The 16,803-nt window shown below is 37.9% G+C and overlaps 1 protein-coding gene and 1 non-coding gene across 4 annotated transcripts in view; both read right to left on the bottom strand.

The window, feature by feature from the left end:
* Positions 1 to 16,803, bottom strand: part of SMC6 (structural maintenance of chromosomes 6) — a 59,188-nt gene that overhangs the window by 7,958 nt on the left and 34,427 nt on the right. For all 3 annotated transcript variants that reach the window (XM_016153887.2, XM_016153888.2, XM_016153889.2), the window contains 6 exons: positions 12,587 to 12,722; positions 11,393 to 11,473; positions 10,493 to 10,663; positions 6,146 to 6,283; positions 5,023 to 5,168; positions 2,189 to 2,314 (listed from right to left, as the gene is read on the bottom strand). In XM_016153887.2, coding sequence (XP_016009373.1) covers positions 2,189 to 2,314; positions 5,023 to 5,168; positions 6,146 to 6,283; positions 10,493 to 10,663; positions 11,393 to 11,473; positions 12,587 to 12,722 — 798 coding nt within the window. The remainder of the gene's footprint in view (positions 1 to 2,188; positions 2,315 to 5,022; positions 5,169 to 6,145; positions 6,284 to 10,492; positions 10,664 to 11,392; positions 11,474 to 12,586; positions 12,723 to 16,803) is intronic.
* Positions 11,826 to 11,944, bottom strand: LOC118605937. The gene has a single exon (XR_004952287.1). It is a non-coding gene; the product is annotated as a 5S ribosomal RNA (ribosomal RNA).

Below are 16,803 nucleotides of genomic sequence, written 5' to 3' on the forward strand. Positions count from 1 at the left end.
CTTCAATTACTTACTCATCCACCTTTCTATTTATCAGGATGGTACCATAGATTCTTCTTTTTGTCACTGGGTCACCACCTATTCCTGCCTTTATTTATTTTGGCCCTCGACTTGTCCCTCGTTTTGCCCATGGGAGCCCCTTCGGTCTGCCTCCTCCATTCTCTTATCACAACTCTACATCTTTTTTGAGCATTTCCGTACTTTCTGGCAGAGCAAGCGGATCACCTGCACCTTCCCCGCCCAGCTTTGGAACTGGTCATTTCTCCAGGGAGCCTTGATGCCTTCTGGACGGAGAATGGTTTTTAGAAAAGAAGATCTGGATGACAGGTGACTGGCTATTTTTCTTAACATTTTTGCTCTTTCATGAGTCTAAGGCTCATTTCCTCAGAGTAACCGCCATTTTATTCTGTTCTCTCCCAGTTTCCTTCTTAAACTGCATTATATTTCTATACCAGAAAATACTAATAGCTTGAGCTTTCTTTTGTGCCACAGCAACCACGGTCAGCTGGTTTCCGGAATTTTCTGTTAATTTGTTTTCTTTCAATACTGATGTGCATTCTTCAGTTGCTTCCATTCATGACACGTCTAAGAGAGACTTTGACTTTCCTCATAAAATGGCAAGGTTCTCCAGTGCGAAGAGATAAACAATTTTTAAAATTCTTATTCTACTTCTAAGATTGGGTAAGCGATATAAAATGTCAGTGACGAAGAAACATATCAAGGTAATCAACTATACGACAAATGCTTTTACAGAAAATATTGTAAATACGAATTTTCTAGATAACAGAATTTTTAATATTAAAACAAAGCCTACGGTTTCTGGAAAAGGTGTAGAAATATGCACTGGATTTACCCTTCTGCCTGCAACAACTAAAAAATTGGACAAAATATCGGAGGCAAGAGTTTTCCGGCTCTGGACATCAGACAGCACAAGCCGTTCCACTCAAACCGATCTACGAAAGACGGGAACGAAGGAACGGAGCCCGATGGATGCCCCGGGTGGCTGCCCGCGGAGAGGGGACAGGGGAGCGGAAACCTGGGTGGCGCCCCCCGCGGGCTGCGTCTGCGGAGACGGAGCCAGGAGCCCGGGGGGCGCCGGCCAGCAGCGGCAGCTCGCGGAGCTCGCCGGGGGCCAGGGCGCCGGCAGGACGGGGAGCCCTGACAAGGCACCGGGACCGCGGCGGTTCGCAGGGGGCACGGCTCGCAGGGGGGGTGCCCGGCGCTCCGCTGCCCCGCAAGGCTTAAGGTGAGCAGCCCCGAAAGGGTGACGACGAATGCTATTTCCATGCTGAAAACATGCGGGTAAAACTGAAACGCGCGTTTCAGAAACCAACCTGCGGTTTCCTTACGCAATATGGCCAAACGCGCGAAGTCTGTTTTTCTTTTTGGCTTTATCTGCGTTTCCCCGTATGTACTAGAGCAAGAAGTATTTGTTTTTATTCCTATAGTCTCTAAGTTGTAGAGTTTTGGGTAGAAAGACAAGTTACGGAGGAAATGCCGCTGGGGAAGAGAGGTTAGGCGACAAGACGAGGGCTGCGTGGGATCCAAACACGCCCGGGGCCACCGCGCCTGTCGCCTGTCCTGTTTCTGCTGCTTGTGATTTCTGTTGGGGCCAGTTTGTCCCTGTGAGTCCGTCCCTTTCTGGGCACGTTAATAATATCGTTGTCCCAACCCTTTGCCCGTTCACGCAACCGATACGCATCACGGTTCCGCTCTATGTCGGGCACGTAGCAGGTGGCGAGACGCGGCCGTAAACGACACGGACACTCCGCGTCCGCCGAGCCACACGCTCCTGCTGGCCGCGGCGAGCCCGCCGAGATGCCGCCTCCGCGGGTCCTGTCCCAAACCTGGATCCCCTGCGAACGTGCAACGTCCGAAGGTGACACAGGCCGTTTCAGAACCAACGAGCTCCCATTCAAAGGTCCTTTATAAGCAGACGACAACCATCCATCTATGAGTGACCTACTAAAGGATATCTAACGGAGTGGAAAACTTAGACGAACCCAGAACTCCCTGATTAGATTTAAGGGGCTGGGGGTACCAGCAGACGAGGCAAACACCGGAAGCTTCTTCTCTAACCCATCAGGTACAGTTCTTTTAATTTAAGTTTTGTATTTATTAAGAAAGGGATAAGTGAACACAAAAGCAAAAATGTGTAATAGGTGGTAATATTTTTCAATGTACTTACCTTCTAAATTGTTGGTATGTTTTGTATCTATGGGTCATTATTTCTTCCAATAATTTAATAAACCTTTTTAAAGTCTTTACTTTATTATCCAGATCAAGGTAAGTTTCTCTGGCTTCTTGGTACTGCCTATTTTGTGAAGAAAATATTAAATAAATAAATGCCATTCAAAGGAACACAAGGAAAAGTAAAATCTCAAGTAAATATAATGGGAGAAGATCAGGGAGCCCAGGGGGAGCCTAGGGGGCCCGGCATGAGCAGAGTCCACAAACCTCAAGCAAAATACACCGTCAGGACGAGCTGTCGGCATGGGGGGAGGGGGCAGGAACAAAGTCTGACCCTAGAGAAGGCAGAGGAGGTGCCTCCTGGTGGGGGGTGCGGGGCGGTCAGAGGTGGCGGATCTCAGAGAATGCCAGCAAATGTATACCCTCCAAAAGGGGAGGGATCAAACTGGAAGGCAAGAAATGTTTCTCTCAGTGACAGATGCCAATGCGGCAACAGAGGAACGTGGGGTAAGGATTCCTCCTGCTTCCCAACCCTGGCTGAACAAAACAAAGTCAAGAGGCGGGAAGGCATGGCTCCTCAGAAGTGCTATGACGGTGGCAATGGCTGTTGCTGTAGAAAGGGAGAGAAAGTTCCTGATGAAATATGAAAGGCAGAACCAGCCAAGGCTCCCACAGCTGCTCATCCCAACCTCCTTCAAATGCCCAGTCCAGGAAAATCCAACTAATTAAAAAATGAGTAACAAAACAGGCACACACAGAGTATCTATATAAAGGTATTCATGGGGCAGGGGGAAGAGTGGGAAAATAAAGACCAGCAAAATTCCCCCTAAAGACAAAGAAAACTTATTAGAACAATGATGTCACAAAGATGATAAAAACTGAAACATGAGATAAGTGCTGCCAGGAAGGAATAGCTCAAAGCCGAACTAAAAGAACTGAAAGAATAGACAGGTAAACAACAGATGGAGATACCCAGACGAGAGGAGGAGGTGAAGTGAGAACGTGCAGAATTCAAGGTGGGGGCAGTTAGAGAAAAAAAAGATAAGACAAAATGAGAAGGTGACGTATGGGGGCAAACACACAACACAGAAAACAAACTGGCAGACATGGAGAACAGAAATGAGAAAAGCAAACAAATTGCGAGGAAAAAACGGATAAAATGGTTAGGCAAAAATACCTAGAGAAGTAAAAGGATATCTAACTTATGTATTAATGAAGACCTCAAAAAGAAGACTAAAACAACAGAATAGAAAATATTTAAAAGTAAAATCCAAGAAAACATCTAAGAAATAAGACAAATCTACATACTGGAAAAAGCACAGTGTATACCAAGAATCTGATATTCTAGACAAGTTACAGCACTTACTAGATGAGTACTACCATAAACGAATGAATACTCAAGAGACAGATAAATTTATATTAGGCCGAACTATTCAAAGTTAAAGACAGTTTTGAATATGCAAAATTACAAAAAAATATTATTCATATAGCCATTCTTAAGGAAAAAATTAGAGGGCAAACAACTTTTCAAATGGCTGCACAGCCATTTGTGAAAAAATACATTTCTCACACTGAAAATATTCACAGAAAAATTAAAAAGTACATAAGAAGTTCACAGAAAAAAAATAAATAAATGGTTCTCCAGACAAGCAAAAGGGTTCAACCACACTTAATATAAATGAAATGCAAATTCAAACTACACTGAGGTATATGCTTTTTGGGGGGGAAAGCTATCTGTCAGCAAAAAATATAAGATGATCACAAATTGTTTATGCTGTGGAAAAACGCTTTAGTACTGATGGGACACAAAACTAGTACAAGACAAGAAAGGGGAGTCTGTCAAAATGAAGTTTTTCCTTAAAAAACCCCCCCCCAAAACCCTGAATACATATAAAATGACATATGTACAAAACTATTTATTACATACTACCATTTATAATAGCAAAAGAGTCAATTAAAATTCAACTATCCATCAACAGGTGATGGTCAAATACCACAAAATTTTAAAAACAATGAGAAAATATTTATGTGCTGATATGAAAAGGTCTCCAGAATACATCATAAAATCAAGGAAAGCAATCTGTAAAAGTGTCTACAGTGTGCTTTTTGTATCTGTGAGGATGAAAAATAACATATGCTCATATTACTACTTTGCATTTACAAACAGAAATACTGAAAGCATATTTAATAAATTAATTTGATAAAAGGAAAATAATGGAGCTGAGAATAAAGAGGAAATTGAACTTTTGAGTGTATGCCTTTTTACACTGTATTTTTAAAACAATGAGGTATTATCTATCTTAAAGAGAAATTTCTCTTACTATTTTTGTTCTCCAATGTTTTTGAAAATAGAATTGAGATGACCCGTTCTCAGCCTCTAACAGGAAAAGTTCCTATTAAGGAGGTAGCAGAACTGTAATTCAAACCGATGCCCTTGCTTCAGATCCTGTGCTCTAGCTATACTAGAGCTTCCATTTTTACCAGTAATATAAAAATATCTATTTCACGGAGATCTCACTGATATGAAATGTTTTTTCTATCCTGATGTGTATGCAAACGGCTTCTGTTTTGATCTGGGTTTCTTTGATTACTTGTGAAGCTGAACATTTTCATGTCTATATGTATCTTACAGGTATAAAAATGACATGTTAAAATGTCACTCTGTAATGAGTTATATAATACTTCATAAGAAAAAGTTCATTATTAATAATACGCATTTGAAAGACGAGTTTACATATGCCTACATGCCGCAGTGACACTTTTAGGTTGTAAACATTGTCCTGATCACATCTATCGTAACATCGTAAGGAGGAAACGCTACCGACCACGTACCTCATTATTTCCTCTCGATCTCCGTGACTCGCGTGTTCTGCCTGAATCTTTTGTCGTAATCTGTTAATTTCTTTGTCTAGCATTGATGCAGATTTTTGTACTTCTATCCTTTCTGGGCAGATTTGCCTTGCTTGTGACATTTTCTCCTAAGGGAATAAGATGTTTAATATATTTAAAACTCTTCTTTGATATAACAATTCATTGTACTATCAGTGCCCAAATATGCGAAGTAAAACTGTAAACTTATGTTTACAAAATGTATTTTAATTACATTTAGTTCCAATAGAAGTTTTATATTGTGAATACAGTCCAGAGTTATTAATCTTCAAGAGAAAAGTACATTACTGTGTATGACTTTAATACTTTGTAAGACCTCCATAACTTCCTAGTAAAACAAATTTCCAGCAGCAGTGATAAAAAGTTTGGCACCAGGGCGGAGGTCAGACACAGCTTTCTGTGTGTTCTAGGATGGACTCTGACCAAATAGTACTGAAAACACAAACACGAGGATCCTCGTATTAGTAAAATATTAAAAAACTCGAAGCACTTTTCCACAAAGTACTTACTTTATATGCACCATACTCCATATATTGTCTTGAACATGTAAGGCAACGGATTACAGAGTTTAAATAATTTCCTAAAACATATAAAAGCAAAGTTGGAATCCATCTCTTCTAGGTGGACTAAGGCCGCCTTCAACTTAATTCTCCAAAAACAGGGCTGCCGTACAGCTGTCAACGAGGGTGCTGAGTGAGCGGAAGCTGAATCCCACCCAGCCTGGCGCCCACCCAAGCTACGCAGAGGCAGGGATGGTTTTTCTGACATCCAGCTCTCTGCTTGCCAAGGCAGGCATTTAAGAAGCCGTGCTGGCTGAGAGGGAGTGCCCCTTTCCAACACGCAGAGGCAGGGGTGCGCCTGCCGAGTCCTCCCCGCGGGGGTGCTGAAGTCCCCGCACTCTGAGGGCGACTCCCTAGTCTCTTCCTCTCCCGATTCACCACCAATAGCTGCTACTCCCTACGGAACAGACATTCATCAGACAACCTGTCTATGACAAGGAAAACACACTTTAAAAGTCACGCCTAAGGCTGGAAACAAAAATATCAAAGAAAAAACGGTGGCTAACCTCTAGCTCTTTTTCTTTCATATCCAGTTCTCGTTTCTTTTTATTTAAAGTGTCCAAGTGTTCTTTTTGTTTTTCTTCATAATGCCGCTTCCCTCGTTTTTGGTTATCCACTTCTGAGTCGGCAAGGTTTAATTCATCCTGTTTGAATAAAGCCAAAATACTCTCTAAAGAAAAGACTTACAAAAAAAAATTACCAGCGTAGCTATGAAACTGACAACCCCAATTAACAACTCCGTAAGGTTGACAGAATTATGCTGTTTCAAGATTTGTTTGAGTTCACACCCAAATGTGTCTGAATAGAAGGAGTTTCCCCAAACCAAGAAGTCAATTACATTCAAATTCTTCTATCAAGTCCCCATGCACTATGATGCTTTCAAGTTTATTTGGGTCGACAAGGTAGTTTTGTGGGAAGCCACATTAGCCTGAGAGGACTTAAAGGAGGCACAGCTTGGTGAAGGGTTTTAGAAGAGGATACATGCACACAGCCACTCATCATGGCGGCTTTCTCAAATAATGATCTACAAATCGACTATATTAGAGTCAATCTGGACATTTTAAAAAATATGTAGATTTCCAGACTTCACCTCTGGAGATTTTGTTTTAGGTCTGGAATTCCTGAATCTCAATTTTTATAATGGCTCTTCATTTAAGAACCACCAAAATAAGTTGAGACTATCGGAGTTTGTTCATTTGGTTTGACATACAAAGCCCTATATGCAAATGTTTACAGCAACTTTATTATAACAGCTCCAAATTGGAAACCTGTATGTCCATTAACAGGTAAATAAACAAACTGCTATATCAAACATGATGGAACATGACAATAAAAATGAATTACTGTTTCCAGTAAAACTATGGATGATACCATAATAAAAAATAACTTACTCCATTCATATACTTTTTCTTTCAAAATATAGCGTATACACTTATATTTTAAATTCATTATACAGTGTTAGGTTCTGAAAAAGGCCAAACCAAAAAAAAAAAGCAAGAGTACATGATGTGCGATTCCATCTTATCTAATTCTAGAAGATGTGCGAACTATAGTAAGACAAAGCAGACTGACGGTGGTCTGGAGACGAGGGGGAGGGGGAGCCAGATTACGGAGGGGCACGAGGAAACTGCTGGGCGTGAAGGAGATGTTCCCTTTTGCTAACTCTGTGGTTTTACAGATGTATACATGTCAAAACTTATCAAATTATACACATATATATATTTATTGTATATCAACTATATTTCAATACAACTTTTAAAAATGCTAATTTAAGAACCACCAAATTAAAATCTATTTCATTTGTTCATTTGTCTTTTGAGCCTAGCACAGCCACAGAGACCGTGATTACCATGTTCAGCCTCCAGAGTTAGTTACACACACAAATAAAAAAAGAGATAACCGCATCAAGAAAGAGAATTTATGAAGATCTCCCCAAAAGAAAAAGAATCGGAGGTATCTAAATACGGAAAATATTCACCTCATGTAACAGAGGATTTAGGCTATTTCCTAACCTAAGAAGGCAACTGATTGCTTCTTGTTCATACTGCTGACTCTAACTACCACCCCCGATAGACATCTGATAATCTATAGCTCTTATAAAAGAGCTCTATTAAAAATAAAAATATTGTTACATAAAGTATGGACATAAACTGTTCATTTCAAAAAATTTTAAAAACGTGTGCAATGTGTGGAGTAGGAGATATTAGTTAGAAATTGGAACAGCTGATGACATAGAATGTTTGTGTTTTTTTTTTTTTTTTCCTAAAAGCAAAACCAAGTTTTCTAATCATTTCTGGCAGACACTGTCAAAATAAACAGGCCCACCCTGGCTGTGGGGAACCGATCCAGCGTTAGGGAGCCGAGGGGGTAAATCACACCAGGACACATTTGTGGTGGTCCATCTTCCCTCCTAGCTACTCCAGATGAGAAAAGACTGAGCTTACAAAATACTGTGAAAACTGTAGGTGTTAACATCCCTTTACCCGCTGTTTGATTTGACCTTGCCTATTAAAAAAATGTATGTCCCGGGTACCCTCAAATTTAAAACTAAAAGGGAAGAACACATTTCATTTAATTTCATATCACTGATGGTGAAACGGAGGCCTAGAGATATTAAAAGGCAGTAAGTGACATTCTGGTTTTGGGGTGAGGACTAGGATGGATTAGGTCTAAAATTAAACTTTGAGATGCTTGAAGGGACAGAATCATTCAAAATCTGTGTTCTCTTGGATGCCTATATAACCAATTTTAGTTACTCAGCACCTTTGGATAAGTTGCTGTATGTATGTATTATTATCGCTTGTTTCATATAAACTTACATTAATTATGAGGTTTTAAAAAAACTAGAAAACACTAAATCTTGGTATTTTCAAAAGCATAGTCACCCTCGATCCAAATAAACTCTCATCTATCTCAGAAACTGAGAGGCCCTCCTATTCCAATAACACAGAACATCTATCTTTGTAAGCTCAATGTGGGTCACACTCCCACGAATTCGATTTGCAACTAAAGCATTAGGTTTGCAGTGTAAATCAAAATAAACTGTTTGAAGTGAGAAAAATGTTCCCTATGCCAAGGTTTCAATAGCTATGTATTTAAACAGAGTACTCTATTCATCACGCCTCTCACAAAATGAACAAACATCCTGACGACAAACATTATATCTAGAAACTGCTAATATATAATGATTACAGTTTCCCAGGAATTATTTTGTTAGCCGAATCCTCTCGGTCCTACTGTTACTGATGGCCAGTGTGATCTAACACTGTGAAGGAAAACCTCTTGGCTACTAGCCATTGCATGCAGGTGAACCAAAGGACTCAACTCCTAGCTTTCAGTGATTTGCAGTTATTAAGGCAAAAAGCTAAGATCAAGAATTCTTACTGCCTTTTCCCATGTTTTCTGCTCCTGAACTTATTTATGGACTCCCAATTCCAGGAGTTGCTTTAACCTAGAAGTCCCTAAAAGAACAGAACACAGCTTACACTTGATCATTTCTTATTTTTAATTTTAAGCTGCCAGGGATACATAATTTAGGCGCGAATCTTTCTTTTTCTGTATTGTTTTGGCATATTTCATCATTCTTTGCCATCCTGTTCAATTCTTTACCCATTTAAAAAAAATTTTAATCTTTTTGTAACTTTACTGTTCTAACTCCTGGGTCCTGAATTCTACGTTGTCTATTCTTAACGATTTAGATGTTTATTTTTTGTCTATTTTCATCTAAAAACTTTTTCTTTTTTAACTTAGACTTTTTGTCTTTTTATTCTTATTTCCTGTAGCTACTGCTTTCTTATTTGTTTTTCTCAGCATTATCTTTAATCATTTTTCCTTCCTCACAACTTTAATATTTTATTCTTCTTAATCAGTTATCGGTCTATCTTCCCGGCTTTTAATTCTTACCTCGAACAGAAAACAATGCACTGCCTTGGGTTATAAGGGCAGGCAGGAACCCAGCTATAGAGAAACCCACCGCGAAGCAGGAAGCATTTCTGTGCAGCCCCTCCTCTACCTGCTTTAATACTTTCAACTCTTTATTATGTTTTTAAAAACTTTTGATAAACATGATTATAGAAAAATTTATATGCATGCAAATTCTTTTAAACTTTAAAAGCCTCTAAATACATTTAATTCACAGGGGGTAATTAATTTTCCAGCAAAAAAAGAGAGGGATGACAGAGTGATTATCATCGACATACCCAGCTCTTCTGAAAATATATTATGCATTCTTCTCCATGTCTTTTAAATAAAATTTAAAAGTCATGGAGAATAACTAAGCTACTCATAAAAATGATAATACTAAGCTATTGATAACTAAGCCAGTAAACAACTTGGGGAAATTTACACAATTGTTGGAAGAATTTTATTTCCCTAAATATGGTCTCAAAAAGCCTGTGTTAAAGAAAATGAGTTGAAATTCAGGCTGGACTATAACAAAGACAGGCCAATCAACAGGAATTGGGTAGCACTTTATTTCAAGTTGGCTTTTACACAACTAATCCTTGAGTTATTGAAGGAAAGGAGGGACAGCCGAACAGGCAGGCACAGAAACGGTAAAAACAGACGACATATCCCTGGCTCTGGTTCTAAAAGAAGGAAAAACCTCACAAAATAAAGAGGAAACAAAAGCTGTAACCTTTTGGGAGAAAGAGAAATTTGGCAATTTATTTTCCTCAAGGCATGAACAGGAGTATTTAATTCTAATTAATATAACGAAGATATTTTGGTTTACGTCCTATTTTTATACGGTCGCACCTTTAACCCTAAGTTCTGTTAGGGCGATGTCTAGAGAGTACGCCGTGGATACAAAAGGAAGACACAGGATGGATACACACAAGAGGATGAGGACATACCTTCAGCGGGTCTGCGAGGTCGGCCAGCTGGTTCACTTTCAGCTTAATTGCATCATACTTATTTTCTGCTTCTACTTTCAGACTTTTAAGATGTTCCATATTTTCTTTTTGTTGTTCCATACTTTTCTCAACCATTTTCATTTTGATTTTATTTTCTTGAGCTTCATCTTCCTGGTTACATTTACAGAGCACACAGAGTTGAATAAAAAGACTTATGTTATCAGATCGAACAGTACAAACAGGGTACAGGCAAATCAGATCAAAGACAAACACAAGGAACACTGGGAGGTCTTCATCTGCCTTGTTGCATCCCTCAGCACTTACTATGGTACCTGGAACAGCATCGACACTCAATAATATTTATTCATTTCAAGGAGACTCTACTATCTATCTAACCAAGTGCTTACTGGAACTCAGAGAAACTAAGCTGAACGTCATAAACAGCTGCCTGAAAAAATATAATAACAGAGTTAACAATAGTAAAAATAGAGATGAATTAAAATGAAAACCATTTACCTGGAAAAAGAATGCAAAGAGACCAACTATAACTGACTAAAAGATATCCCTTAATATTGATACTGATTAATTCTGAAAAATACTATGCTATGTGGTTTGGTTTAATATGTCACTGTTTAAGAGCACAATTAAGCTTTGATAAAGTTTTACTTCATGTAGTAGAAGACAAATTCAATGATTATGCAGGCAAATTATATACATGAAACGCTAAAGAACATAAAGGCCATTTACCAGTTTCTACCATAGTTGTAAATGGAGATGGCAATTATAAAAAGTAGCCTCAATTAAAAGGATTTTTTAAAAAGCTGAGAGGAGAAGCTACTAAGCTAAATGACACTTCTGTACTTTAAAACATTAAATTTAAATTGAGGAAAAGAATCTTACCAAGGTTGCAATATCTACGGACTGGTGTTCTTCTATGTTCTCGAGTTCCTCAATTTCAGAAATACTTTTCCTCATTTTCATCTGAAAGAAAAGTATTTAGATTTTGGTAATGTAAAAATAAATAAAAAATAAAGATAAACACCCTAGAAAGGAAGTATTAATCCACAAAGTTCTACTTTATTTTCATTAACTATGGAAAAGATTCTGTAGTTAATGAAATACACACATTAGTACTAAATGAAGAAAAGGAAGTTATGTGTAAAGTCTGCCAGGATCACCCTTACTGCTAATCCACTCCCTCAATGTAAGTACTCCATCTTAACATTAACATTTACGTTTTTGTTTGTTTTTAGGCAAGGCAACTCTTTGTCGACCTCACAGATTGCAAGGACCTTGTCAGCTTACAACCCCTTAGTTTTTATTTATTTTTTTATGCCTACAGCACCTGGTCTTCCTAGGTGGTCTCCCATCCAAGTACTAACCAGGTCCGACCCTGCTTAGCTTCTGAGATCTGACGGGATCAGGCTTGTTTAGGGTGGCATGGCCGTAGACCCATCTTTAAAATGATGACAATGTTGAATCTAGAGAAAATATTTTTCTGAAACATCCGGACTCAAGTCATGGAACGATTGCTCTAGCCCAGTGGTTCTCAAAGTACAATTCAAGCACCTCCCGGGGTGCCTCTGAAATACTTTCAGGGGTTCATGAGATCAAAACTATTCTCATAAAAACCTTTAAGACATTATTTGCCATTTTTACGATTATTTTCTCATGAGTGTACAGGTTTATAACTCTATGATGTGTAATACTGCAAGAGACTGCAGTAGCTGATATAATAATTTAGTTGTTTAGTAAGCCAGATAAATACAAAAACATCCATCTTCTCACTAAATAATTTTGATTTGGAAAAAGTTATTTTTCATTAAAATGTGAGCTACATTAACACATAATGAGTTTATTATTTTTTAATGAACTGACAAATATTCTTAATTTTTTTAATGAACTGATATTCTTAAATTTTGTAAATACTGATAGATAAAACCCATATAATGTGAAAGTTTTTTTAAGACTATAAAGGAAGCTTGAGGCCAGAAAGTTTGAGAACTACTCCTCTAACTAAATGAATGGGGAGATTTTAAAAATAACTTGGAAGTGATAAGCTGAGAAAAACAAAATGATGTGTATTTTTTGTACCTTTAGTTCTTTACAGTGTAGTTGGCACCGTCTAAGAAATTCTTCGTTGCGCTTAATATCCTTTTCAAGGGCAGACAAATGTTGCTGAAGATTTAATATCTGGGCCTTCTTATTTGCAACCTCATTCTCCAAGGCACTTGATAGAGAGAAGAGGACAAAAAAATACTTTGAATCTATTTCTGAATATTACAAATACTTTAGATCTTTACAAAGAAAAGCTTATTTTAACAGCCTATTTGTAAAACCCTATTAAATGAAACCAGTTCTATATTCTTACCAAGTTGTTAATAACATGAAAACAGAGATTTCAAAAAACTTCTAAACTGGAGTCGAATTTACTTATTTCATTAATAAGTATTTATGATATGATTCCTGTGTGGTAGGCATTGTACACAGTTACAGGTAGCAGTAGAAACAGAATTAAGACATGAAGGAATTAAACAAAAAGGAAAAAATTCAAGAAATACACCATAACATGGAAATGTGAACAGGTTACTCTTCATCCACAGGACCACTGAACAAAAGAGTGAGTCTGGGAGACATGACAACTGGACCGTAGTCTCTATATTTTTCAACAGCCGGACAAGCTAGGCGAGAGGATGGAAAGCAATGTACAAAGGCACAGAGGGATGAAACGCTAAAAAGGGCGGGTGGCTCGACCTCGACGGATGGGGAATGAAAGCCATGAATGTGAGGAACCAGAGGGACGGGCAGCAAGACGGTGAGAAGGGGTGGAGGGACACAAAGTGAGCGGAGGCCAGGCCATAAGGGGTCTGCATGCCAGCAGAGTCGCTGTCTTCAGAGGGGACCTTTTCCTGCCTCGCTGACCCGTGTGTGTCTGGCGGAAGAGAACTGCCTCTGCAGTGAAGAAAACCTTCTGTGATGGAGAACGTGCCATATTTCAATATGATACATATTTGCCCACATTGAAACATCTCTGAAATCATCTTCGGCCCATGGTTCAATTAGCGGTATTTGGTTTTTTTTTTTTAAACTGGTATATAAGATAACACAGCACCTTAAATTTGATGAAACATTAAACCTGTGCTACCCTGGAGAAATTTGCAAAATTAAACAAAAAGCAATACATATTAGCTGAATAAATAATAATTACATTGGCTGAATAAATGGTAAATAAATGATTAAAATAAAGAAAGAATAATTGTGGTATTTCTGGTAAAAATGAAGTCAGATACAAAAATTTAAGATGGCTCCTCAGGATTCAAAGAAAAATGTTTACTTTATCATATATAAATCTATACCTTTATTAACAAACAGCAATTTTGCTAAAAACAACAAAAAAATGTACCAAGTAAACACACTTTGGAACTTAAGAGCCTAAACCAAAAACTTGACAAAATGAGCACAGGAAATATTGTTATTAAATATTTTATCTGAATATATGGAATGAATTTAAGGAATAAATCTAATTTACATAAACAAAATTGCTAACATTTACTTCCTATTTAGGAGGTGGGATAAATTCTGTTACATGTTTTCATAGTGTTCCTCCTTAGTTTTTAATTACTTTTTACATAAAAAAGAACGTGTGCTACCTAATGATACATGTGGAGCTGTTCGTGTGTGGTGAACACACTGTCTTGACCAGCCATCTAAATAGCACACGCCTCACTCTCGAGGCCTTACTCTGCTGTATCTGTCTCCACAGCGTTTGACCTTGACCTCGTTACTATTCACTTATAGTCTCTCTTCCTTCTTAACACAAAAGTTCCAGGAGAGAGAGTTGTTTGTACTTTGTATGCTGCTGCATCTGGTGCCAAGATTAGGGACCCACACATTAGGGACTCATTCAGTATCTGTTTTAAAGAACATAAAAGAATAAAATTTGAAAAATTTACTTCAGAAAATTGTATGAAAATGTTTCAATATTTTGACAACCCCAAAACTTAGAGGTCATTTTTTTGTCATCTTGTATAAAGCAGTAACCACACTGGTAATTAATCCGAGAGCTTTCTCAGGCATCTCTTTTGGCCCTTCTATGTATTTTCATAACGGGAAACCCAGTGGGATAATAAAACCAAGTCAGTACATGTACTTAAGACTTGAAACTCTCTGTTCATTATGACATTGTAAGAAATAAATTATAATCTCTTCACTTAAATTCCAGTGCCATCTTTCATCGACAGGGGTCAGAGCTGAGTTGATGGGGCACAGAGGAGCATTCTTCAAATATTCAAAGTATGAGGAGAAATTGAGGAATCTTTCTTGAGTCATCTGGCAATTACTATTAAATAATCAACTTACATAATAAAATCAAATTAAAAATTGAATCATCTATTTTAATATTAAAAGTCATTTAACAGAAGTATTAAAATATTAGTAACTGCTTAACATTATTAAATATTTAAAATTGAACTATAATTGTATATGAATAAGTCAATAATAGTCGCTTGGCCACAGCTATTAAGTAATTTTAAAAGTCATATATCCTGTGACTCAGTGTTTCCACCATTGACACTTTCAGAAAGTCTGCGATGACACACATGCGCGTCCTCACTGTGGCACTGTCACCACGGGAGGGGAGGACAACCCCTATGTCCACCAACGTGGGCCTGGAAAAGTCGACTGCGGTGCAGTCGTACCAAGAGGCAGTTCTAAAAGTGTGGATGCGGAACGATTCCCATGATGTAATACTGAGAGAGAAGAAGAAAGCCATGGAAACCGCAAGCATACTTATACAGGGCATGGTACGGATGAACCTTGAATACTGTATATCAAGTAGAAGCCAGACACAAAGGTTGTATATGACTCCATTTGTATGAAACATCCAGAATATACTGATCCATAAAGACAAATTCGAAAGCAGGTGACAGGTTGCCGGGGGCTGGGGGTGGGGGGAAACGGGGAGTCACTGCTAATGCGTATGGGTTTCCTGCTGGTGTGATAAAAATGGTGAGGAATTAGAAGGCAATGATAGTTGTACAACCCTGTGAATATAAATCTCTAAACTGTATTTGTTAAAATAAAGTGACTTTTATGGCATGTGAATTATATCTCGATTTTAAAAAGTCATATGTATATGGTTCAAGTATAGAAGCTGTTCTGGAAATATATATCGAACTTACGCTATCCTCTCATTTTTGAAAGAGGGATAAGAGCAAGGGGTTTCACTTTTCATTGTATATTTTTCTGTACTGTCTGCATTTTTATCTACCAATAGTCTATGGAGAAATGGGATTATGAATTACTTTTGTTTTCCGCTTTATATTTTTCTGTATTTAAAAAACACTAATGAATTTTTTTTAACTTCCAAATATCAGACCACTATCATAGTGGTTCAGATCAAAACGGCAGGCAAAGAGCATTTAAATATCATCAAAACTTGGTATATTTTCAATCTATAAAGTTGATCAACGTGGGAAATGATTTTTTAAAAACCAGTATTCATCTGGCTTGTAAGAAAACAGCTTTGTCCACTACACATTAATAGCTAAAGATTAAACCAAATATCAATAGCAAACTTAAGTTTTGAAATCTTATTACTAAAATGCTAGAATCAGGGATCTTGACTTGCTGCTGAGATACACTTAACCATCTTTGCCAAAAGTACTTTTTTTTAAGACTCAGTATACAAAGGCACGAGACTTTTTTTGTTGAAAGTAAATGTATAAATTACACAGAGTAACGCTACCATGATACTGTTTAGACAGTTATACTCACATTTGTTTGAATGGCGTACAATAGAAAGGCCTGATTTAAATGTCATGGCACTAGGGGAAAAACCGATCCCTTTCCAGGTCACATTTGTCAGGCACATGTTAATGCACTTTCACCTCTCTTAGCAGAGAGATCCAGTGTCAATTTAAAATGCGTGCTGGGCGCCCCAACACCAACATCCACTACGGCTGTGCCCCTTTATGCTGCTCCCATAATCACACAAGAGAAAACGAGAGAACCATTTTGACAAAACTCTCATTTCTCCTACATACTTGCCATTTAGAACATTTTCACTGTTACTCAGTTTTCTTAGATTTTTTTTTTTTTTTTTTACTTATCTCTAAGTTCTTCTACTTAAGATCTTTTAGGACATTAATTCAGTCCCAACCCATCGATTCATCAGCTGAGTTAGTTTGGTTAGAAAATCATGGTTTTTTTCCCTACTAAAAATTCTTTTTTTGCGTGCTTTGAATCTCATTAAGTACACTTGTTTGTTTTTCATTCAACTTCTCCATCTCTCCGCCCTAGCGGTTGTTTTC

This window comes from Rousettus aegyptiacus, unplaced genomic scaffold (assembly GCF_014176215.1).
Source record: "Rousettus aegyptiacus isolate mRouAeg1 unplaced genomic scaffold, mRouAeg1.p scaffold_m13_p_7, whole genome shotgun sequence".
NCBI classification, from domain to species: Eukaryota; Metazoa; Chordata; class Mammalia; order Chiroptera; family Pteropodidae; genus Rousettus; species Rousettus aegyptiacus.